Raw genomic sequence first — 25,340 nt, forward strand, 5'->3', positions numbered from 1 at the left:
TATAATCGCTTATTATTTAAAAACTATCATAGCCTCGACATTTTTTTATTAGAATTTTCCTCTTGAAATTTTCTAAGGAATCTGCGATTAAAAGGATATCCGGTGGTTTTAGTACACCCCGTATATAATAACAAAAACATATATATATTTATATACAAAATGACCGGCATAAAGTGTAAGGTGTCCATCCGCTCGTATACAGATAGATCTCTTAAGACTGAACTAAAAAGTCTTATATCATTTTGTGAACAACCACGTAAAATTTTGAATTATTAATATTAATTAATAAAGAATCCACGTGCGTCCACGCGATTTGACGAGAACAGTCGTCTCGACAGTCGCCGTTGTTACGCGCAAGGTGTAGGGAGGAATGATGTGTAAATAACAACAATTCAGCACATAATTCATATATAGCTCTTATTATTTACAAAAATTCCTCGTCAGGCACGTAGCAATAGTAACTGCTGGGCTGACTCTTCTCGCCAAATCGCGTGGACAAATGAACGCAAGTTGATTCGCAAATCTTTATTAACCAATAACTCAAAATTTTTTTATTATTTGCAAGATGATACAGGACGTTTTAGTTCAATTTAACGAGCTCTATCTGTGTACAAACGGGTGGACTCCTTATGCTGGACATTCAGTATATACAGTTTGTGTGTATATTTTGGATAGATTTATTGACTTTCTTTTGCATAATCTACAATGCGAATAACACTTTTCTAATGTAAATTAAATGTATAATATAATTTTCCATTGAATATCATTGGGCATTAAGTGTAATACAAGTCGCGCACTAATTGGAAAAAATTGGAATAGACAGTGACTTGTTCCCCAAGCCATTAAAGAAAATATAAATTTGTTAGTCTGGAGAAATGGACTTATATATTATCGAAATTACGAATAATTAAAGAATAAATATTGTATAGATACCGTTGGGCTCATTTTAATACAGAGATAGAACGAGGACAAGTTTACATTTAATACAAGGGACATTGATTATGAAATAATATAACTTTTGGTTATGAAAAAAAAAGAATATTATTGTTTACGAATGCTTTTTTCTGTATTGAGGAATAGCGATATCATGTGGGTTTATTTTCATATTCGATGTTCCTCTGCAGCAAATGCCTAAACCGTCAATGATAAAAGACGTTTATTCGTTACGTAATAATATTACCTGTATCTCGCAGGTGATTATGACAGCAAGTAAAAAGACAATGACGTTGCAAACATAAAAAGCAACATTTCCTAAATATGAAGTAGTATATAATTAGACATATTACATTATATAATATATACAAAGACTAATTCTTATTAAATATTAAATAAACGAAACAGCTAAATGTGCATAAGTGATAGATTAATTTTTCCTTATGAGTATACCAATATACAAAGGCACAATGCTACAAATCGAGGATACTTAATCAACAATAAAGATTTTATACAAATTTTATAAATAGGTATAAAAGTCATTTAATACGATAGTAGATATTTCAAATTTTATAATAGCAAATTGGTTCTTTTATCATTTATTCATTATTCTTTTATTCATTATTATCTTACTTTTCAATAAATACGTAATTTGTAAGTAGTACTAAATTACTAATAAGTAAAAAAAGGTGAGATACGATTAACCTTTTTTAATCTATTCAAGCATTATGCATCTTGACTATACGACATTTGTGATTAAAAGATATATATAAAAGGTTCACGATAATATGCGAAGAGAATGTACGAGCGCATTGCGCAACGTACAGTAATTTGTGACATTTTATTTGGAGATAATTTCATATACTACTTCATATTTTCCGCGGTAAATGTAAGATAACGTAGTTTGTGAGAAACAAAGCACTTTTTAGCTGTGACGTTAACAACAGAGAATTCGTGCACCAAGAAAGGATACGACGCACGAATCAGCTCTACCGTCATATCTATTGTCTGTCGCGAAAATATCGCACTCGAAAACCGAAAATTCTAAGCGGTTAACGTTAATGCTAAAAAAAGCACATATTAAGCGAAAAGAAAAAATAAAACACAAAAAGGCACAAATGACAAAATACGCATCTCCGTAAAAAAGATATACGATCACGCAAGAAGGGGGAGAAATTTAACATCGGGCTTAAGCAAGTATACGTGCGGAATGGTGATTTACACGATAATTCCTAATCTGATTAATGATTGTCAGTAACATTATCACTACCGCTATAGTTGCTATTGCTAACTTCTACAACTATTACTATATGCAACTACTATCGCTAGAACTACCGTTATCTTATTATTACTATATACATAACAGATTACCATTATTACCATTATCATTATAAAATTGTCCTTGTAATTTTTATATGCCAAGTATATATACTTTAAATAATGTAACGAAGGAAAAATGATGAGGGCCGCAGTAAATGTAATATAACGCTCCTTCAAGCGGGAGGAGCAAGGATTATGTTAATTGAGCTATGAAGTATAAATATTGTATAAGAAAATAATAATTATTATCATTATTATAATTATTATTATAATTATTTAGTTCTGAGCGAATTGCATTCTATTAATCAGTCGCCAGTGAGTTACGAGTTAATCATGCCTAACATTTCTTGTTCGTGATATTATATTATTTATCATAATCCTTTCTATATTTTTCTATTTTCTGGATACTGATGTACAAATGTACTTCATGTTCTATCAAATCAATCTTTAATATAGATTTTGTTGGAAAGTGTTTTAATTTAATTTGAAAATAATCAAAAGCTAATGATTTTATCATACTATTCGGTCTTTTTTATTCTTTCATTACACTGAATATTAAAAAAATAACTCACACAAGATAAAATTAATATTGTAATCATCAAATAGTATTAACCTATTTGAATAAAACAGATTTAAATTAATTAATTTTTTCTGGTAATAATATTTTACTGAAAATAAAATTTTGCTGAAATGATAAATATTTTTAATTAAACGATTTTCTGTATTATCTTATAAATATTTCAGTAAAAAATTAGTGCAAAATCATTTCCATTGAAAAGTAGCATAGGTTTAATAAAAATTCAGTAAATTCTATATCTAATATTTTATATTTTTTCTTGCTTTTCAACATTATACATTAATTTTTCTTAAATTTCACAGTATTATATGGAATTTTTTCAGGAAAATTATCATTTCTTTTTAGCACGTGCGTACGCACGAAGCGTTCAGAATAATTTTTCAATAACTTTTATTTTACTTTTCATTGATTTCAGAATGTCGATAAGATATGTCCATCAACGTTGTCAATACAGAAATGATTCTTTAACGTATATATTTCTTTATAGTATATAAAATGTTAATAATTTTATGTAAAAATTTAATAATATGAAAAAAATCAATTTTTGTTTTAAGTAAAGAAATGAAAAATATTCACATTTAAAAATTTGAAAAAATTCTCAAAAATACTCCAATATGTGTACAATATGGGGTCTCACAAAGGAAATTGTGGGATCGCAATGGGATCTACTCGAAAACGAACGTTTTTCAAAATAAAATTAGAATTTTAGCCAAATTTCTACCAAGAATTCAATAATATCAATATCAAGAAATTAAAATCAATAAAAAATTTCAAATTGCCAGTATAATAAAATTTCAAATTTTATTCAACCACAAATGGCCACGTTTGTTAATTAATCGGTCAATGCAGGAAATTTATTGCGAAAAATATTACCTCGACTAAAGTTTGAACCTGGACTTCCCTATAATCAATATCAATTTTTTGAATTAATGTAATTATTTAATGCCACAAATATTTTTTGACTTATATTGAGTATTCTTTAATCAACTTGATAAACATAATTGTTCTCAAATTTTTTATCTTTTTTAATATCTTGTTTAGAAAGACTATAATTTTGGTTTGATCTGTATCATATTATGCAGATCCATATGCATAAACTTATATGGTATGCTACAATATATTGTCTATTTTTATAAAATTTGTTAAATATTAGTTGAATAATTATAAAAAAGAATCAAGAATTTCGAATTATTTTCTATGTTTCACAAAAATTTATTATTTTCATATAATCGATTAAGTACTGATAATTTTTTCGATATTTTTTTAGTAGCCATACTGTATTTAAATATCTATACATGTTACAAAATGTGTATGAGAAGAAATATTAAACAAAACGTTAAGCAGCATTCATAAATATATATTTACTACTTTCTTCATAATCCATATAATTAAAATTGTGCATGTGATTAGTAGTATATGATTATTGTAATAATCATATGACTAACAATAGTAATTAGTAGTTACAATAATGTTCTTACTTAACAATAGTTACGATTGAAATCATGTTAGCTAATTAGAATAAATCGTTTAACATTCCAATTTCTTCGTTTAGTCTACTTGAAGGAAAATGCATATTAATGGAATGTATTTGACAGACGTTTTAAAGAATTTATTCCTTTATACTGAATTATATAAAGATATTGTTATAGTTATTTCTAATTATATTGTTGAATATCTTTTCACAATGTGCATCTTAGAATTTTCTAATTACAAGTGATTAGTCTTGTTATAAATTAAAATTAATAAATTTGTTTTCAAAAATAAGAATATAGTATTTTTAGTGCATAATATGATTCACAGTCCAATTTTGCATATTACTATCATTTATATTACTTTCAATTAATAATTGATTAATACCAATAATCCAAATTGACAATTAATGCTTTCCTATATCTCGTATTTATTTTTAAGACGGTCTTTGGACTGAGCGATTAACGATGAGGCATTAAGCGTTATATATTATGGTATTATGCATTATTTAATGATTTAATTGTATTGTTCAGGTAGTACATAGGAAATATCATCCCACGGATGGCGGTACAGTCCTTGCTTTAACCTTTTCTGATCCATGTAATGTCCTAAAAGAGAAAAAAAGAGTTTGTTAAATTGATTGATTATACTTATATTTTACGTAACATGTATAATAAAATATAGGCTAATTGCACATAAATTTATATATGAATACTCATACCGATAAATCCTATACTTCGACCGAGGACGAACAAACTGTTTATAGCACCTATTTCAATATATTCTTGTGCCTCTTCTCTCGTAAAACTACCACTATTTCGCAGCATATCGACGAAGGAGCAAGCAATAATACCATCCACATTAAGAATTAAATTAGGCTTTTTGCTGGTCGTTATTTTTTCAACTTCTAGAGCATATTCAACCAAAGGTTTTGCCGGAAAATTCTCCAATACAAATTCCTTGATAAGTTTTACACGCATATCTGGATTGTTGATTGACTTAACACGATGACCAATACCCATGATCAGTTCGCCTTTTTTGCGTGTATTATTTACAAATTCTTGTGGATGTAAACCAGTGTCGTACGCCTCGGAAAACATACGAGCTGCACCATCCAAGGCACCACCAAAACGGTCTCCCTGTGGATTAATAGATATATAATAGATAATTGAAGTGTTAATTGAAAAGATATATCCACTGAGACTTTTGTGCTTACAATTGTCAGAAGTCCCGAAACAAGCGAGCTAACCAAGTCTTTTCCAGCACGCGCGCAGACAATAGTATTGTGAGCTCCGGAAACAGCTGGGCCATGATCAGCTGTGAGCATCAGTGACATTTCCAAAAATTTACAATAAGTAGGGGGTAAGCAACGTTGAAACCACAAAAGTGAGACAACGCCACCAATACCCACATTTTGCTTCAGAACTTCAGTTACAGGCATACCAGCATATAATAATTCTTGACCACGTTCATCACAAATTGATGTCATAAATGATGCAGGTTTGCGTATTAAACCAAGTTCCTGTTAGTATAATATAAAATATTTAGTTCCCAATTATGTTAATAAATAGCAATTACATATGCGAAAATAAGCTAATGCTTATTTATACAAAGACAGTAAGTAAAAAATATATACATATATGTATATACGCAAGTATAAAATATATTTATACACATTTTTACACAAGTATATACAGGGTCTATAAAATCTCTACCAGTCCCCTTTATTTCGTACCTCCCCTTTATTTTGGAAACGATTCAAAATTTCGGAAAACCGCGAAACACATGTTTCGATCATTTTCGAGAGGCTAGTCTTTTAAGAAAGTTGTAAGAGTTTTACACCTGCCCAATAGGTGTCAAGAGGACTATTGACTTAAAAATTTTTAATGGAACCCCCTACCATATTGTAGTACATAAAATTTACGTGACTTTCACAAAACTATCCAATTTTAAATCATTGCCATCTTAAGTCTTTCTTGAAACTATACAACTATTGTCTGAAACATTTTTCTCTAGAAACAATATTTTTTTTAGATAAAAATTCAAGCTTTATTTGGTCACCCTGTATAATTTAGAGTTTATTTCATTTTCATATCACTGTTACATTTTTCTTTTTAATAAGCTACAACAGATTAATAGATAATCAAAACTCACCCTTGCCCAGCCATAATCCATTGGTACTGTTGGCACTGGAACTTCGGGTTCCGGCACTATTGTGCCATCCTTTACCAATTGTTCGTAAACAGTCTGTATAAGATCACCAAGATTATCAAAACTATTTGGGACGTATGCACCGGCAGTCATCAACGCTGCATTTTTGGCAGAAGCCGTTTCAAGATTGGAGTTTGCGATAGAGCCAGCGTGGCCAAATTGCACCTCAGAATTAAACATGCTGGCGCAGGTACCAATGCACCAAGCTATCAACGGTTTTGTAATTCTGCCTGTTTTTAATGCTTCGCATACTTCATATTCTTCGACACCACCGACTTCTCCGAGTAATACAATTAGTTTCGCATCTGAATTTTTTTGATAACGCATTATATGATCCATAAAAGTGGTTCCTGGATAACGATCTCCACCAATGGCGACTCCCTCTAATACACCGTTAGAAGCTTTGGAGATTATATTATTTAATTCGTTTGACATGCCACCAGAACGAGAAACATAAGCAACACTGAAAATAATAGCATTAATTAATCAATTTATCTTCTTAACTATTATTACAGTCAAAAATCCAGATTATGCTATATTACCTGCCAGGTCTGTATAATTTACTATGCAAAATATTATCCATCATTCCACCGGTATTACCGATTTTGAAACAGCCTGGTTTCACACCTCCCACAGTTGCCGGTCCAATTATAGTCACATTCCGCAGTTGCGCCGATAAAATCAATTTTCTAGTCATATTTTCAGGTATACCTTCCGCAATTATGGCAATTGTTCTAATTTGTGGAAATTGCAGTGTTTCCATGGTGCTTTCGTAAGCAGATCTTAAAGAGGCAAACGTGATCATTACATCTGCATCTTTATGTTTAGCCATAGCGTCTTTCATTTGTTTATAAACAGGAATAAGAACCTATTCACAGAAAAATAAAATTAATATTTATATTGATACTGATAATACTACCGATATTTTCAATTGTTGTAATATGTTAAAAGTTTTATGAAGTATACCATTTAATATCACCAGGCTCCCAACTACTTTCTTCATTTGAAACTCACCTCTTTATGACCCCAATAAAATTTTTGTTTATGATCGCCAGTAAAAGGATAAACAATAGCAGCAACGGACGGTTCGGATCTTCGGCAAACAAAATCGAAATCCAACATACTCTGCACCGCTCTTGTTTGCATACCCCAAATAATGGATCTTGTTTTATTGCTGAAAAGTTGTCTGCCATCATCACTTGAATCTACTGCGTCTGCAGTTTTCAAATTACACTGCTCCGATGATAAATGTACATTCTTGGATGGTGGATCAACATCTTGTCCAGAAGGTAAAAGGAAATTTGCAGTTGAAAATTCTTGAGCTTCTGGATCGGGTATTGGTTTCGTCCCTAGTGCCATAGCACATATAGCTGTCATATGTGTCTCAGGGCCAAACACATGAACAGGAACTCCTAAACGTCTACCAACTTCTCGTATAATCCTATTAAAATAATATTCTTTTAAATATTATATACATATATACAGGGTGCAAACTAATTTACATCCACTGCTTATACAGTGATAGTCCTCATGAAAAACTACAATAAATTGAAAAGTTTCGAGCTATTTTTTCGCATCATGCTTCATAAAGTAGTTATTATGAATGACTAATTTTTACTTGATAATAAATACTTTTTTACCTTAATCCTTCTTGAAAATTAGGCCCAGCTCTTCTTACAAAAATTCTTATATCATGTTCCACTAGCTTAGGCTGATATTCTTGACAGGCCTTAACAATGCCTTTAAATGTCGCAGCTACATTTGTAAAATTGGCAATTCCTCCTCCTATAATAAGTACTTTTCCATCAGGATGCTTCGTTTTTGTCATCAAACTCAATATAGTTTTTGCGTATTCGTAAGTTTGTTGTTCACTAGGAGCGCCAGAGTATTCACCATAATTGGCCAATTCACCAGCTGCTCCCAAGTCGCAAATTGTATCTGAATATATCACAGACGCACCTGTAAAAATTAATTCAATATGATATTCAAGCACAAAGAAATTATTTGACGTGAAAAAATTGTAAGAGAGAGTAAATGCAAATCTATTTTACATATGATTGTGTCTACCAACCACCGCCAGCAACCATAGTCCATATGCGACCGTCTGGATTAAGTATCGTCAGCTTTAAACTGGCGCCTGATTTAGCATCCAAATCAGCTATATAGGCTTCCTCCGGATAAGCGTCTCTTCCAAATGGCGGCGGGTAATCGATTTCTCCCCAATCTGGTTTACATATAAAATCCGCCGTAGTATCTAATTTGGCGGCAAGGTCGAGAATATAAATTGCCGTGTCCGTTATCACCAGCGGATTGATTTCCAAGTATGTAAAATATAGGTGAACGTAAAGTTTATAGAGAGATTCTATGAATTCAGCGATCACCCTAAAATAAAAGGGGGGAAAAAAAGTAAAATAAAAAGCTGTAACATAAATAATGTTATTTACGATGATTTGAACATAATTACGCTTTTTTATCGTCCATCACATATGTCAAAAGTCTATTAATCAATGTAGACCGATCGGGTATCTCACCACCAACCGGTATATCTAATTTTAAAGCTTTTGCATCGACATCTCCGATATCAATGCCTCCTTGATGATGAAATAATATTGTATCAGCTGTGCGATGAGAATAGATACAGACATAAGCTTCCTCTTCCTATAATGTAAATATTACAAATATTTAAATATGTGATATTGTACATTACACACTTTATAAGTACTGATTTTTCGACTTTTTAAAATAGATATTATTTAGAACACTACATGTAAAGTGTCTAACAAGTTCCGAAACTCTATACATATTATGTGAATATTCCGAGCGTCATTTCTTCGAAAATTATTAAAATTTTTTTTATTATATTTGTCAACCTTTTGTATCCAATTTGTACGATCTGTCAATATAGTCTAAGCTACTGATACATAATAGAAATTCAAAATTTTTCTTGCTTGTTAAGAAAGCAATCGTGCTGTTAAAGTTTTACATTAAACTTAATCATTTACTGAAACATCAAATACCGATAAAAATGTCCAAACAAGCTATGGCCATCAAAAGTGCGAACAGATAAAGTTGAAGGTCAAAAGAATATCGATTGGGTCTTTTTATTGGAAAGGCTTAATTATCTCAACACTGGATAAAACCAAACGGTAAATTTTTTAAAATAATGAAGTTTTTCTTGAATTGTACCATTTGAATCTGACTAGAATTGTCAAACTCTGGTAATTTTTGACTGCTCAACATATTTAAACACATTCTTTCCAGCTCATAAATATTTATCAACAGATGGCTATACTGTTATTTAAAAAATTTTTTTATTATTAAATTTCTATTTTTCATCAAACATTAAAAATTGTTTGGAAAATTATTTTCTGATAATTTAATAAAAAAACATTCAAAGATTTACAACGAAGGATGTTTAGCACCTTTTTTACATAGCAACCATTCTACAAATATTATGCTAAATTATAAATGAAATGAAATTGTTTATTCAAACTGTTATTTTATGAAAGTAGTCCTGGAACTTTTTGGACGCACTGTATATATGTATAAAAATAATAAAGTAAGACTTACCGGTTTGTGCGGTATGAACGGTTCAATTATAAATGTTTTTAATTTTCCGACTGTCTTGCCAATGCGTTGCTCTTTGTTCATGTGTTGCTCAATCCATTTTTGTACCGTACTTAAATCTGCATTTACTTTAATTAATCCGAGTATTCCCCGTCGCTTGATTAATTGATCTGGCTTAACAACTAATCTTTCTGTTTTGAGCCATGGATATTCGTTGACAATATCAATCCAGTTTGTACTTTCCGTAATAAGTACAAATCTACATTTTGCTGCCTTTGTTCCAATAGGAAGCTTACGATTGATTAAATCCTTCCCAGTTGCTTCTCGAATTGCTTTTGCTGCCATTGTTTAGAAATTTCTGTCAACAAATTAACAAACAAGTTAGATTTAACTTTTTGGATAACATAATTCGTTTTGTTTCGCTAGGTTATTTTTATATTTATTTTGCAATAAATTCCCATGAGAAAGATTCAACACTTTAGTGACAAGTTGATTATTAATAAAATTTTATTTGTAACCCAAATTTCTAAAATAATGCAAACTTTTATGAACAATTATGAAAAAAATATTATAATCTAAATAGTATTTTGATCATATTGCTTTTTCACTCGTATAATTATATCACGTACCTATTTACTGAAGAAATAATAATTTTTTTATGTCGATAAATATTCGTGCAAAAGATATTAGGTATAAAACGTGTATATTATAAACCAATGAGAAATATAGATGTTAATCGATTTTCAAAGCTTTCAATTTACTCGCAAAAACTACGAGCAGTAGTAGTTTTATTATTTTCATATAACATTTATAGGCCTTAGTGTTAAACTTTTTAGAACAAATGAATATTAATGTTTACAAAGCGCCGAAAATGTTTGACTTAACACAGTTCTTGCCGTCACTTATGGCAGCTAACTGAACGTTCAATGTGACTCTACAGTGATATGTAACATCGTACCATCTCCGCGCGCACGATATCACGAGATATCGTACGATTCTGTAAAGTTTTTTTTATACACAATGTCGTTTTATCTCTTTCCTTCTCACTTTCATTCCACATATATGCATATTGCATATCAACGGACTAATGAGAATATTCTTAAAAGTCGCCAGCAGTAATTAACAGCATCAGAGATTTTTATTGGCCGTATCTGGCCAATTTTAATAATACAGAAAATGTATTGCGAAAAATATTACCTCAGCCAGGGTTTGAACCTGGACTTCCCTACACTCTAGGCGGGCGTCTCAATCAATTCGACCACCGAGGCATATTACGGACATATCAACGCACTACTTATGTACTTACATATCAACGGACTACTTATATATATATTGAACTGATTGTACTACTGATAGATAAATAGGATTAGAAAAGATACTTTTTAAATATTGTATAATTGGCTGTTTACTATTTATTGTTACTTGTTACCGAATCAAAAAATTATTAATTGCATGTCAACGGCATGAAAGTTCCGCTCCCTCAAAAGTTTTATGATAAAGAATTGCAACAGGTGTTGGACCATAATGCAGACTCAAAATGAATGAAACAACTTAGCCAAAACGTTCAACTTTGAAAGTTATTTACTGTCATTTACAGTACTCTACGGCATTACCTTTGTTAACATGATTGCAAAAAATGATAAAAAAGATATTTTTATTTAAAATTAGATGAAATCAACTAGCTTAAATCCAACGTTTACGATAGCTAATTTGCCTCGAAGTGTCAAATGGATGAAGCTAGAGAGAGGAGATGGAGTGTGAAGGTTTTATAGTAATTTATACTTTTTGCAGCCCCCTAAAAAGTAATTATGCAAAACTTGGTCGAGATTTATATGCTTTTTTTTATACAATTATTAAATGATGACAAAGGAATACTTTGCTATAATCCTAAATGCTAACAGTCAAAAATAAATACTAGTTGGACAACAGCTGTCAAAACACAACATGTTAAAAAGATATATTGTATCTGGAGATGCATGAAAGAGCTAATATATTACTAAATAAGGATAAGAGAAACAGTTGTCGAGAGCTATCAACAGCTCATAAATTTAAGCAATAAAATTGAATGCAAAAGCTATTTACTAGTCAAAATAATTGCAAAGCTATTTTGCTCCATGAAAATGTTCATGCATATTCAGCAAAGACGACAAAAGATAGCATTCTTTTTTCGAGCTAAAAAATTCTCTCTCACACGGCTTATTCAATGAACACTTGAGGTTATCACTTGTTCAGATCATTCCCAGAAAAGACATATTTTCTAAGATGATATTTTAAGACATCTTAGATGTAAAATTTGACCTAGGATACGTTCCATTTAATACTTTACAATGCCCTTAGATTTATCTCATCCTCCGTGGCAAACGTTAACAAGGACAAATGATACTTTTTACAAGTATTAGAAAATGGAACGTAGTCCAAAAGATATCTTAAGTCTATCACTGGTCGAAAAATTTTTTCTGACCAATCCAACGCGTCGGAAATTCTATCCCCTTTTTCTATTACCTGTTACCTGCCACAGTATGATAGGCTTCAGGCTGCGTTCGGAAACATCCGAGTTCCCCAGTATATTATTTTATTCTTGTTTAACATTCGGCAAACAACAAGAATAAAATGATACATTGGAGGCTTAAAACATAAAACATTGTCTTGAGGCTGTCTTATACACTTAAAACAGCATTAGGACAATGTTTTAAGCCTTTGTATTGAGGTAACGCACAATAATTGTCTTATGTCTTAAGAGTACAAGACAGCCATTCTGCCCAGGCACTGCTTGTGTGTTACGTAAAACAAAGACTTCAAAGAAAAAAACTGTTTTAAAAGTGCAAGATATTCTGCTAAAGTCATCTCCTAAGTGAAAAAATTTGAAGATAACTTTGGGATGTCTTATAAGACATCTTAATGTTTTACAGATTAGTTAAAATACTATTTGGCGGATACGCATTTCAAGATAGATGACAATAAAAATATCTCAATAACTTTTTCATCTAAAAAGACGTCCATTGTGATCACATTTGCTGCTCAAAAAATGATATAAGATTATCAATAAAGAATAGCTATTTAATTAAGAAGTCAGAATAAATTCCTATTTACTCTTATAGTTAAATAGACGTTTTGTTACTATTGTTTGGTTTCGTTTTTCTTTAAACCTGAATGATTTACTAATTAATGTAAAAATCTAGTTGTACTGTGTAAAGCCCGTATCAGACTACGGATTGGGATTAGATTGAAATTTGACCAATCAGAGTAAAAGTTACTGAACTTGAGATTAGTAAACTTTACTGCGATTGGTTAAATTTCAATCTAATCCCAATCCCAATCCGTAGTCTGATACGGGCTTAAGGCATATTTCTATTATTTGTGTTAAAACAAAAATCTCGCATAAAGTTACATAAATATATTTTTGTGTTACATATGTGTTTATAAAGTTGATACGACGGTTTATTAACTTAAAAGAATTTTACAGTTACAGTAGCACTTTTCATTCCTACAGTCCCTGATAAACATTTGAAAAAGTTCCACATTTTTAATCAAAATGAAAAAAAATGTGATAACTTTATATTCTAGCATGACACAGTGTCCTCTAAAGTACAAGAACCCATTGAATAACACACTTGCCACGAGTTCCAGTTAATTCTGAACTAATTTTATAATTATGTAGCGCTTCTGGACAAAAATTCGACAATTAACAATTTTGTACGCAGTTTTGAATCTTTGTAGCAGTAAAGCATTTTTCTGACAATTTCCGATACTTTTGACGATAGTTCTGATCCACGAGGGATATCCCAAAGTAAGTTCCTATTTTTAATGCTGCCGCAATTGCACTAGTGTCGCATTGTTGCGCTTGCGCAGCGGATTTATTAATCCACTGGCAAGGCAACAACGTTAGGTGCAAACAGTTTTTTCATGTGTAAGTTTTTGAAGTGCGTATTTACAACGCCTAAGCAAATGAAATCGCCCGCCGCGTGTAAAATTTGATCGGTGATTCGTTTCTTGAATATGAGGAACGTTAAACCAGTAGATTATTGTAAAACGTCTGTTTTTTCTCGTTCTCTTCAACTACGTACACCATATCGTCATTTACTTAAATAAGATTGTATTAATGGGAAAATACGGAATATGTTTAGTCGAAGAGATTAGATTTGGTGATCGCAAAACCGCAAGGCGTGCGGCTTGCGTTATGAGATATACAAGGTACTTGTACGAGATAACATATGCTCAAGTGTTAATAAAGTGTAGAAGTATTGCGAGTAGCCAGCTGTTAATGAAAATAAAAATTTACTATAAATACCGTATTCAGTTCCCAAAAACTATGAAAAACAATTATCTTCGGTAGAAAGAATTGTTCAACGACGATAGGCTGGCAGATGTCTTTATTAGTTAGATTCCAACGTTTCGACCATACGGATTGTGGTCCTTTTCAAGGAAATAGGTGTTAAATAATAAATTATCAAAGATATATCAAAGGAACGGTCTACAATCCATCCTTGGGTGTCATTCGGAGAAAGGTGTTCGAAGGCACGTCAATCCGACGTAACGACCAAAGTAGGACTGATGTCAAAGTGTCGCATTGTTGCGCTTGCGCAGCAGATTTGTTGGTCCACTGGCAAGGCAACAACGCTAGGTGCAAACAGTTTTTTCATGTGTAAGTTTTTGAAGTGTGTATTTACAACGCCTAAGCAAATGAAATCGCCCGCCGCGTGTAAAATTTGATATATCTTTGATAATTTATTATTTAACACCTATTTCCTTGAAAAGGACCACAATCCGTATGGTCGAAACGTTGGAATCTAACTAATAAAGACATCTGCCAGCCTAACGTCGTTGAACAATTCTTTCTACCGATAATAAACTACTGGCGACTTACACTCTTTCGTTGACAATTATCTTCGTTCGTTTAAACATTCAACAAAAATAATTTTCTGTTGAATAACGTAATGCACAGTGATTCACAAAATTGATCAATCATACCATGTTACAATTTTTGTAATGTGGGAGCAAAGATATCTTAGCAAAATTATGAATTTGTGTTGTGTGTGTGTGTGTTAAAGTAAAATAAAAAGGACATTTTCACTTATTGCTCTCTTCGAATTAATTAATCAATTAGTTATAAATAATCGTCGCGTAGTACATTCGATCAGTCTTGCGAGTCACAAAAAGTATTGCCCAAAACAGGCCCGTAATCGCCCCTTTTTGCACTAAATCAAAGGATTATGAAAAATATGCGAAAATAAAGCTAACTTCTTACTGATAAAACTATTGTATAAAGTTGTATAATGTGGTCTTGTATGGTTTTAGGCTGAAAATTAATCACAAATGAGCATTTTGATATTAAAATCCGCTGACTTCGAGCTTAAATATCAGCGTAAATTCGATTTTTAAACTTTTTGGCTGTCGAGATTGCAGCTCTACTAGCAACACAACCGACACGCAACGTTTGGTTGCACGCAGCAAGATCGAACTTTACCGTCGTCTTTACAGTGACGTTCAAAGCTCAAATTCAACGAATTTTAATATCAAAATGCTCATCTTTGATTAATTTTTTGCCCAAACCATATACAAAACCACATAATAAAACCTTATAGTTTAATGATCAGTGAAAACTTTCCGCTTCATTTTTGTTAATTGTCTTATTTAGTGCAAAAAGGGGCGAATGTGTGCACCATTCTTGAAACATTGTAAATTCGCATTTTTGTACAATCACACACAACAGGTATATCTCTTCTTTTTGTGATCGATGAAGATAAAGGACGAAAGTTAACATTTGTTCCATAAATACGTTTACAAATTAAGAAAAGAATTATTATAACTACTGAAACTATTCCATTTGTATTAACATTTCAAATATTTTTCAATGGAAAATAAGTTGACATTATATACTTTCAGATAAAAATACTTGGACACAATTGATTACACATTAGTTATAATCAACTGTTTATATAAATAATATGTACACATATATAATAAAATATATACATCATAATTATAATTGTTATAAATATATTATTAAAACATATATATAATTTAGAATCGTGAGAACTGTGTCGTAAATGTGAACTATTTATAAAACAATTTTCCAACGTTATCTGTCAACGTTATCTACCTGCAAGCAACGACAAATGTGCCACGGAAATAAAGAACCGAACTGTGTATCTCGAGTTTTTAACGCGTTGCATTTTTACCATTTCTTGCTTGCGTAATTAAAAATGTGGAACGTACGTGTGCATGTCGATATTACGTAAATTATTAGCATTTCAAATAGCACAGTAAAAACCAACGGGTATACGTTTCCTAGGGATTAGAAATTCTTAGTAGTATGAAATGATCCTTCTATTGTAGATATTTATATATGTAAACGCGCGTGCGCGCTCAATAAACGTGCGCATAGGCAATCAACACACCGAGAAAAAAGTTATTGAAACGACAAGGCACGGCTAGTCAGTATGTCTTTAATTCAATTTATATGTTTTTAAGTTAGACATAGAGTGATTTATCGAGACTTTTTGTTTGTAAATTGATTAATATGTGCGGCCCGTGTTCGCCGCATTTAGTTGACTCAAGAAATATCTCTTGATTCAACACTTTCTTTTCTTTGTGCAGATTAGCATTAATTGGTAGATTAGTATTAATTTATTCTTCGTGATATCGATATAAAAATCTTCAAATATATGTTAAGTAATAAGTTGACATTCCTTTAAGAAATTATATAACATATTATATATTTTAAATCATTTTGTCCCTTTGGAAAAGACTTTTCTTCGAGTTTCAACAAATTTCATTAACTACTATCAAATAAAATAAAAATATCAAAAAATATAATATACAATATAATAAAATATTAAGTACAATATAATAAGAAATGTTAAAAAATTACAAATGTCAAATAAAAGATATTTACCTCAATCTTAAAATGCAAAGGAAATCAAATATTTGGAATTAAAAAACAATATAATATTCTGCTAATCATAAATTATATTTTTAATGTAAAAAATAATAACATTAGCATTAAATTCTAACTGATGAAATGATGAATAATTTCAACGTTAGACATTATTGAATATCACAAAAAAATATTTGCCGTAACATTTTTTTCAATATTGCAAAGGTAACAATAAATGCTCTAAACCCGCTTAATGTCGAATATTTTTCCACTACTGTGCGTTCGAACGGCACTGTCATAACTTCACTATTTGTTGCAGTTTTGAATAAATAACGCAAAATAGTTGCATATGCGAAGCTCTAACTGTGCCGTAGTGAAAGGTCCGCCGTGAAATTCACCACAACGGAATGTGAAAAAGGTTAGGAACTTGAGACATTTGCGCAATCAACTTAGACTTCTATTTCTATCGAGTATTTAATTGTATTTCAATGGCGACTTTACTCACAGGCCACAAACAACGCCGCTAACGTGACGAATGGTAAACGTTTGACGGATCTTGAACAATTGCGGGAGTGACACGATGTAACATCATCCGCTTACGCTTACACTGCCATAAAGATTGCTTGAGATTACTCTTCTTGATGTGCCTTGATGTGTGAGAATATTGCCACAATACCGGAACGAAATATAACGGGGACGCCTCGAACCTCTACAATTAATAAACGTTAAAGCGGCATTATTATCTCTCGATTCTACGAGCGGGTTTAATTGCGTGGCAACGAAATCTACAAGTAATAAACAATAAGTCTCAATTTTACGCGAATTGTGTGTATTTAAAAAAATATCAGATTTCACGCTCTCAGGTTGGCTACGGCCGCCATTGTATTGTAAATGCGACGATGGTGACGTCACGGGAAACGTCACATCGTACGATCGTTGAACGCGTGGAGCCGGTTAGAAGTAGAGATGGTGCAATTTACAAAATTCAGGTATCGCGTGTTCGGATCTCGCTTAGGAATCGCAGCGTATGTGATGTATCGCGTCAATTTTTATCGTGACTTTGCTCGATCTACCGTATATATTTTATGCGAGGTATTAAATAACATTTAATTCCAGTCAGCAGAATGTCGGCAAATTGGCAGCAGATTTATTAGAAATCCACACCAACGAAACCTATAGCTATCTGTGTCTGCATCTGGCTCTTTGTCTGGGCAGCAACTGGGTGCTTTCCAGCAACGTACGCGGACGACACCCGGTTTGTTTTCTGTTCCTCTGCGCCGAGGGTCGATTCTGTATTTTGCAATATAGTGAAAATGCTAAAAAGTGAACGGTTCTGCCTCTTTCTAAGGGGACAGTTAGAAAGAGACGAAGCCACTCACTTTAGATACAGAATTGACCCTCTGGTGAACTAGTGCAGTAGACTAGAATGAGAAAAAAATATGCTTGTCTTACTCTAATTTATTGCTATTGGTTCACTAGGAACTGGTGCAATAACTAGTTCCTCTAGGAACAGAAGACAAGTCTACTGTGTAAAGGCCAATGTCCACGATGCTAGAACTTGGTCCAAGTTCTAGCATCGTGGACATTGGGCTTAACACAATGAATCGTTTTATCTTTGTTGCTTGCCATTGCTAGACAACGATGAAATGATTCTCTCGTGTTGTACACTGTCTCTTGCTGGGAAGCACCCAAAGTCTGTAAAGCATTCGCTGTCAACAGATTGCCAGCAGCAACCGAGCGGGTCCAGTTATGTGGGCAGATTTGATTGTATTCCCGCATACATGCTGGCAACATATCGAACACATCAGTTCTTGTAATCTACAGTCTTTCTGCCTTGAAAATTTGCAGTGGGTGTTTGACGAAATCTGTTCTGACAGATTTAGCTATCTGGGATAGAACACTTGTTGAAATAGTCATAGGGGGAAAATATTACATTAATTACAAAAATGTACAAATATTTATTTGCGGTATGAAAAAAATGGCATATATATCTCTTCCATACTCGGTGTAAATGAAAACTTGCACGTACCCACAATTCTAAGTATTAAGTCATTTTTTCTACCCCATTAGATATCGAACTTTACAGAATTTCCACAATAACTAAAGAACAAATTTCGAGTAGATTAATTAAATCAAGTCTAGCGGTAAAAATAACCATTTGATAATCGGAAACAATTCACGCGCATTTATAGCATTTGAATTGTGTGCAGTAAAGATAATTTTTCTTTTGCCATTTGTATTTGATGCATGAATACCTCATTAAAAATGTAACTGTAAATCGTATTATGATTCAAGAAAACAAAATTGCGTTGCTGATATATAAATATATCAATATATTGATAGAATCATAATAGATTTAAAAGCATCCACCATTCAAGGTTGTCTCTTTAAAGTTTAATCGCAATAAAATATAATTGTGTGTAAATTAAAAATAACCAATAGAAATAAATGTAAGAATCCAATATATAAATCAATATCAGAAACGACAATCGCTAAATAATAATCAATATGTACATACAACACAAAATAAGTAAATATAATATTTATAGATGTTGGTCAGATCGACTGATATTAATTTGTGAAGTATTTGTAATTCACTTGTATTTCAAATTATGCATTAATTCTAATTACACAAGATGTTTCAGCTTTAGCATATATTTTAAGTTATTTTTAAGTTATTAATATTTTATATAAAAACTATACAATAGTTTTACAATGATTATATAAGGAAATTATAAAATTTATTAAAAATATAAGAAAATTTAATATTTACAAATAATTTGCCAAGTAATATCAAATCAGTAATTTGTCAAATAAAAAACGTCATGTTCAACGACAGTGTGCATGTGTGTGTATACGCAAGGATAGAAGAGTTACTTTTTAAAAATAACTAGTTACCGTTACTCGTTACAGAATTAAAAAGTAACTAGTTACCGTTACTCGTTACCGAATAAAAAACTAACTAGTTACCGTTACTATTATTTAAAAAGTAACGATTCGTTCCTTGTTACCGTTACTAAAAAAAAGTAACTATGTTACCGTTAGTTACAGAAGAAAAAATGTAACGCCGTTACCAATTCGTTACCAAACGAAAGTAACTGTAACGGCGTTACAAGTAACGCGTTACTTCCCAACCATGTGTACGCGTAACATGACATTTTTTTATTTGTATTATATAAAATATGAATATAATATATTATCTCTGTGTGTGCATATACATATGTACATTTACTGTAATGTTATGTAAGTTATCTTATTAGTTTATTTTTACACTTGTATATTTTATGATTTGACCATTTTAATGATTTTTGTAATTATCAATTTTTAATCAATCTTTTCTTAAAAAAAAATGGAAAGAAAATTATTTATCGCAACATTCTAAACATGTATACATTACAATCAAACTTTAAAATTCTAGTAAGCTTTATATAAAATTATCTAAAAATTAATATTTTAAGTTCATTTATTTTTAATTCATTAAATTTTGTAATTTATTTAAAGTTTAATTTGCAAGTTGTTTTTAAATACTAATAAAACTTGTTCTTAACATTTTCACTAAAGAGAAAAATTTATTACATATTGGTTAAAAAGTCTATCAATAAAAGTAAGAAAGAGGGAAGAAATATCCTATAGAATTATTTCTACTTCTTAGAATTTATAACAGTTCTAAGTACAAATCTATAAAGTTCTTTGTACTTATACTATTACACTTAAAACTAGGCTGCATCAAAAAGTAAATGCATACATATATACATATACATACTATAAATCAAAAGTAACACACTCTCTTTCTCTGTGTATACACATTTCTTTCTTTCTTAAAATTGTGTATATTAAAATAATATGTTCACTTATTTTACTCTTTATATTGATTATATTATAATCATATATTATAAAATACAAGGAATGTATTCTGACTTCATGTCTCCTATATTTTCAGAAGTTTCATAAACTTTATTTTCCTCTCGTAATTATTTTTATTCTTGTAATCCTTAACTTGGTCATTTAAAATCTTTCATACTGAAATATTTGAAATATTCACATCTTAGTGTGTAATGTATTTCAGCATATTTTTTATATTGCTTGTGTACAGGCCTGCATAATATCATATACAATTGCATCAATTTTATATCTGGCTTCCTATATACAATTCAATGTTATTTTCATATGTGTAGTCCAATTATTGTAACAACCTACATGATGATATGTTTATGCTTTATGTGTCAATTTAACGACAGTATCGTGCACACTCTCTATCACACTATATATATATGGACGTTCCATTGGATTGACTTTTAACATCGACAAAATTAAATTTTGTACATCCTGAAAAAGAAATATATCATTTATCTATAGAAAAATCATACCACTCTGATAAAGTCTGTCCATGAAAAGTAATTTTGTGTTGAGAAAACGAAATAAAGAGTTAAATGTACAAACATGCATATGTGTGAGTATGTGTGTGTGTGTATATATATGTATATAAATCACACAATACACACGCTTTATTCAAAATTTAAGCTAAACTTTTATTTTATTTGTAAAAATAATCACAATTTTACACAATAAAATTAAAATTTTACACAAGTCCTAATGTATAGGACATCAAAATATAGTTTTAGAATTATTGTAAAAAAATTAATTCTTTAAAACTTTTGTAAAACAAAGTACGACTTTATTAATTTTATATACATATGCATATATGTATACATATATTATAAACTACACTACAAAATACTAAATTTAAAAAATTAACAATTATCTTGCATATCTTCCAATGATAATTTTTATCATAATATTACACATTGTATATAAATTCATATAAGTAAAAATTTTAATATTAAACAACCTGGCAACATTGCAATGCCAAATACGTAAATGTAATTATCAGTAACTCTAAATTATGAAAACATAAGACAAACATGTTTGATTACATGACAGCATATATGTATACATACATATACAAATATGTATGTATAATATAAAAACATACAAATTTGACTATATTTGTTAAAAGAAATTTTTGTCATGTAGATAGATTTATTTGTATTTTTCTAGTTTCTAGATATTAATAAAAAGAAATATTTTAATTTGAGAACATGACAATATAGAAATATTTGATACACAATTTAAAATAAATTAAATAATTTAAAAACAAAATAGAATTATCTCAGGATTAAAGGACTCTGTACTCTTCTTATTAAAAATTGGATTTTACTGAAATTGGATGAAACTTTTTAAAAATAAACTTTAAAATAAATAGTTTATGCGATACTGATTTAAAGTCACAATGAGCATGACCTTTTCTAACATGCCGTTTAGCTGTAAGCATTTAAAAACCAAAATAAGGCGTCATTCTAGTACTATTAATGACAGATGGACAATAGATCACATTGATTAACATATTATTTACTAGTCTTATTACAGTTTGCCTTTAGGTGACTTTGCCAAAGTCATGGTCTTCTTTTTTTATGAAAATATCTATTTCTCTATCATCTTTTCTTATCAATTAATTTAAACAACTTTTGACCAATATATTTTTTTGAAAACTTAATCCCTCAAAGTTATTCCAGATTCCGATATTTTGGAAAACCCTGCACGTTTACATATTTTTACATGCATAGAAGAAAGTCTCCTCTTCTGAGATAGGCTCCTAATATCAGATAGCGGAGTTCATGCTAAATTAATAGGCATCTGTCGATTCTTTACCATGAATTTACTGCCTTTGGGGTGAAATCCGTTTAGTGGAAAATTGATTGTTAAATCGTGTAATCGTTGCGAAAAAAGATTTGCGATTGAATTCGGACGTTGAAAACCTACTATCTCATATTAAAATCCTATCTCATAATAGAGGACTGTCTTCTATATATATTTTTCACTTAAATACATGTCTATATTAATAAAAATGACCAACTGTTTAGTTCTATTCAATAACACATTGTAATCCTCCTCTTAATACTGCTAGAATAACACCTTATTTTGACTTGCAATGGTTAAATAGCTTATTAGAAAAGTCACATTCATTGTCACTTTTTATTAGCATCACATAAACTATTTATTTTCAAAGTTTCCTCCAAAGAAGTCCTTTTATAAGAAATCTTTCATTGCTCAATTTTTCTATTACTATTCAAAACTCAAATTCCTAAACTATGAAAAACGTTCAGATATTAACAGTGGACAGACCTAAAAGAAGCATAATATATAACAGATTACAACCTCGTTATACGGAGTATCTTCTGGAAACGTTACATGTGCACTAATTACAGCAAGAGCTACGCTGTCGCCTCGTTCATAAACAGTATCAAAAGGAGATTTAAAATAACATAATGCATACAGTATACATCCCAATGACTAAAAAGGCATATATTAAATTTAGAATACATGTCTTGAATTAAGGCAAATGTATATTTAAGCACTATAGCTCTTACCCAAATGTCTGTTCGTTCGTCAACCATACAATAACTCTCAACATTGAATAATTCTGGCGCTCTATATGGCATGGAACATCTTTCAGCTGCTAAGTCTTGCAAAGTCCGTGCAGCCTGGGTACCACATACTTGAACTCTGGCATTTGCTACAGAACCTAAATTATATTTAAGGACAGAAAAAAAATATATATACAAACACACACGTATATGTATGTATATTCATATATTTTCTGGGTCAGAATGAGCGTTTAAGCAGAAAAATTGGAAATTGTATAAAATCGAGATACAACCTTGCAAACGAGATCAGTGGATAATACAATTATTAATATAAATATAAATAAGTATTAATATAAAATTTTATATACCCAAGTCCATGATAATAGGTATTCCATCATCGCTGAGCATTATATTTGCAGTTTTTAAATCCCTATGAGCGAGAGGCTCTGGTTTAGCATCGTGAAATGCTTTTACACCTTCGCAGATCTGCAAAAACATTCTCAGAATATCCATAGGACTCATGTAATCGCAATTCTTTGCTCGTCTTTCTAAATCATTTGCTAAAGTTCCTTTCTAAAATAACAAAAGTTAATTGACTTATAATGCATTACATTTCAAATATTATATATTTAAACAACCGTGTCTTACATGATAATACGGTAAGACAATTAACATTTCACTCGTTGTATTCAGGACTGGGTCTGCTGTGCCTTCACAAGTCGAATCTATGTATTTTATAACGTTGGGATGCTTTATCAATTTGTAGTACTCAACTTCTTTTGCTGCCAATTGTTGATCTTCTAGTCCATGACAAATAATTTTCTTAATAGCGTACTTTCTATGTGTGACAATGTCCTCAACTAAAAGTACTGTACTGAACCCACTAAAAATTTAGGTGAAAAATTACTTGTACTGCTAGTTATTACACTTTTTTTTAAGGTTATTAATTACTTTTACAAAAGTAATGATACTATATTGTTCTTTTGAAAAAAATCTTGGTTTTTCTAGTGTTGAGCGAATTTTAGATAATTGTTTAGAAACAATTATATGAATATTATTACGTGAAGTACGTTACTTTACGTGTACGCAACAATAACATTCGATAAATATAATTGTGAAACAAAATTATATTATGAAAAATTGCTTGATAAAACTTGCCCATCTCCGAGGTGTTCGCAGACCTTATATTTCGTCGAGTTTACCGTGATGATCTCTTTAGTGCATATACAACCCATTCTAAAAATTATATTTAAACCTAAGCTATTCATTTTCGTTGTTCATTAGCATTGTGATAAAAATGAAAAGAATTTTGCGAGGATTATCTCGCAGCTTTCACTTCCGATTTACAAACATTGCAATACATCGATCATCACTAGGTTAGAGCAGGGAGAAACCTGGAGAAACCTGAGAGTGGCCACGCCGGCGATTTACTTGGGGCTATGGGATGTATAATACATAGACTGCGCGTTTGGCCGAAGCACTGAAATATATACTAAAGCCTGCCACAGACTACACGCAGCAAGCAGCAAGCGTCGAGCAGCAGCCAATCAACGAAGAGATATTTTCTACGCCACTGCTGACGCTTCCGCAAAATTCAGCAGTGTTGGATCCTCGCTGCTCGACGCTTGCCGCTTGCTGCGTGTAGTCTGTGGCAGGCTTAACTGGAACGCGCGCTAGAGCCACTGAAATATATACTAACTGGAACGCGCGCTAGAGCCGAGCCGTGTGTACCGAGAGAGAGCATCGTCGAGTGGCGTCTGTCATTGTCTAGTACAGTTCGAACCAAAAGTTATCTCGAAGCGCAGCACAACTGCGCGAGATCGTGTAACCTCTGACAACGAGCTAATTTCTCGATCGGACTGTACCTTTCCGTCCCCACTCTCGACCACCCTATAAGCCAGACAATGACAAACGCCACTCGACGATGCTCTCTCTCGGTACACACGGCTCGGCTCTAGCC

At 31.3% G+C, this 25,340-nt stretch overlaps 2 protein-coding genes across 5 annotated transcripts; both read right to left on the reverse strand.

The window, feature by feature from the left end:
* Positions 1-4,166: 4,166 nt before the first annotated feature.
* On the reverse strand, positions 4,167-17,598 carry LOC105560699 (ATP-citrate synthase). 3 transcript variants are annotated; one of them, XM_012010040.1, is made up of 11 exons: positions 17,461-17,598; positions 10,082-10,436; positions 8,976-9,169; positions 8,583-8,893; positions 8,152-8,470; positions 7,526-7,952; positions 7,054-7,379; positions 6,455-6,974; positions 5,517-5,822; positions 5,022-5,439; positions 4,167-4,908 (listed from the first exon to the last, which is right to left on the reverse strand). In XM_012010040.1, the coding sequence occupies exons 2-11, from the start codon at positions 10,421-10,423 to the stop codon at positions 4,817-4,819; spliced, it is 3,255 nt and encodes a 1,084-aa protein (XP_011865430.1). In that variant the 5' UTR covers positions 10,424-10,436; positions 17,461-17,598; the 3' UTR covers positions 4,167-4,816. The 3 variants fall into 3 exon arrangements, with proteins under 3 accessions (XP_011865430.1, XP_011865432.1, XP_011865431.1); XM_012010042.1 differs by lacking the exon at positions 17,461-17,598 and adding an exon at positions 16,179-16,233; XM_012010041.1 differs by lacking the exon at positions 17,461-17,598 and adding an exon at positions 14,367-14,574.
* A 3,383-nt stretch (positions 17,599-20,981) lies between these two features.
* Positions 20,982-24,842, reverse strand: LOC105560700 (serine/threonine-protein kinase 16). Of its 2 annotated transcripts, XM_012010043.1 has the most exons (6): positions 24,539-24,839; positions 24,029-24,263; positions 23,749-23,953; positions 23,384-23,538; positions 23,172-23,306; positions 20,982-21,281 (listed from the first exon to the last, which is right to left on the reverse strand). In XM_012010043.1, the coding sequence occupies exons 1-6, from the start codon at positions 24,646-24,648 to the stop codon at positions 21,165-21,167; spliced, it is 957 nt and encodes a 318-aa protein (XP_011865433.1). In that variant the 5' UTR covers positions 24,649-24,839; the 3' UTR covers positions 20,982-21,164. The 2 variants fall into 2 exon arrangements, with proteins under 2 accessions (XP_011865433.1, XP_011865434.1); XM_012010044.1 differs by lacking the exon at positions 23,172-23,306 and having other exon boundaries at positions 24,539-24,842.
* Positions 24,843-25,340: the final 498 nt, after the last annotated feature.

Source organism: Vollenhovia emeryi, unplaced genomic scaffold (assembly GCF_000949405.1).
Source record: "Vollenhovia emeryi isolate VEMERY1.0 unplaced genomic scaffold, V.emery_V1.0 DF939225.1, whole genome shotgun sequence".
NCBI lineage: Eukaryota > Metazoa > Arthropoda > Insecta > Hymenoptera > Formicidae > Vollenhovia > Vollenhovia emeryi.

Coding starts and splice junctions, on each gene's coding strand:
- LOC105560699 (XM_012010040.1), bottom strand. CDS start 10,423: ATGGCAGCAAAAGCAATTCGAGAAGCAACTGGGAAGGATTTAATCAAT. Junction 8,894..8,975: donor GTGATGGACGATAAAAAAGC/GTAATTATGTTC, acceptor CTTTTATTTTAG/GGTGATCGCTGAATTCATAG. Junction 5,823..6,454: donor TGGATTATGGCTGGGCAAGG/GTGAGTTTTGAT, acceptor TTATACTAACAG/GAACTTGGTTTAATACGCAA.
- LOC105560700 (XM_012010043.1), bottom strand. CDS start 24,648: ATGAATAGCTTAGGTTTAAATATAATTTTTAGAATGGGTTGTATATGC. Junction 23,954..24,028: donor TTGTCTTACCGTATTATCAT/GTAAGACACGGT, acceptor TTGTTATTTTAG/AAAGGAACTTTAGCAAATGA. Junction 23,307..23,383: donor ACGAACGAACAGACATTTGG/GTAAGAGCTATA, acceptor ATGCCTTTTTAG/TCATTGGGATGTATACTGTA.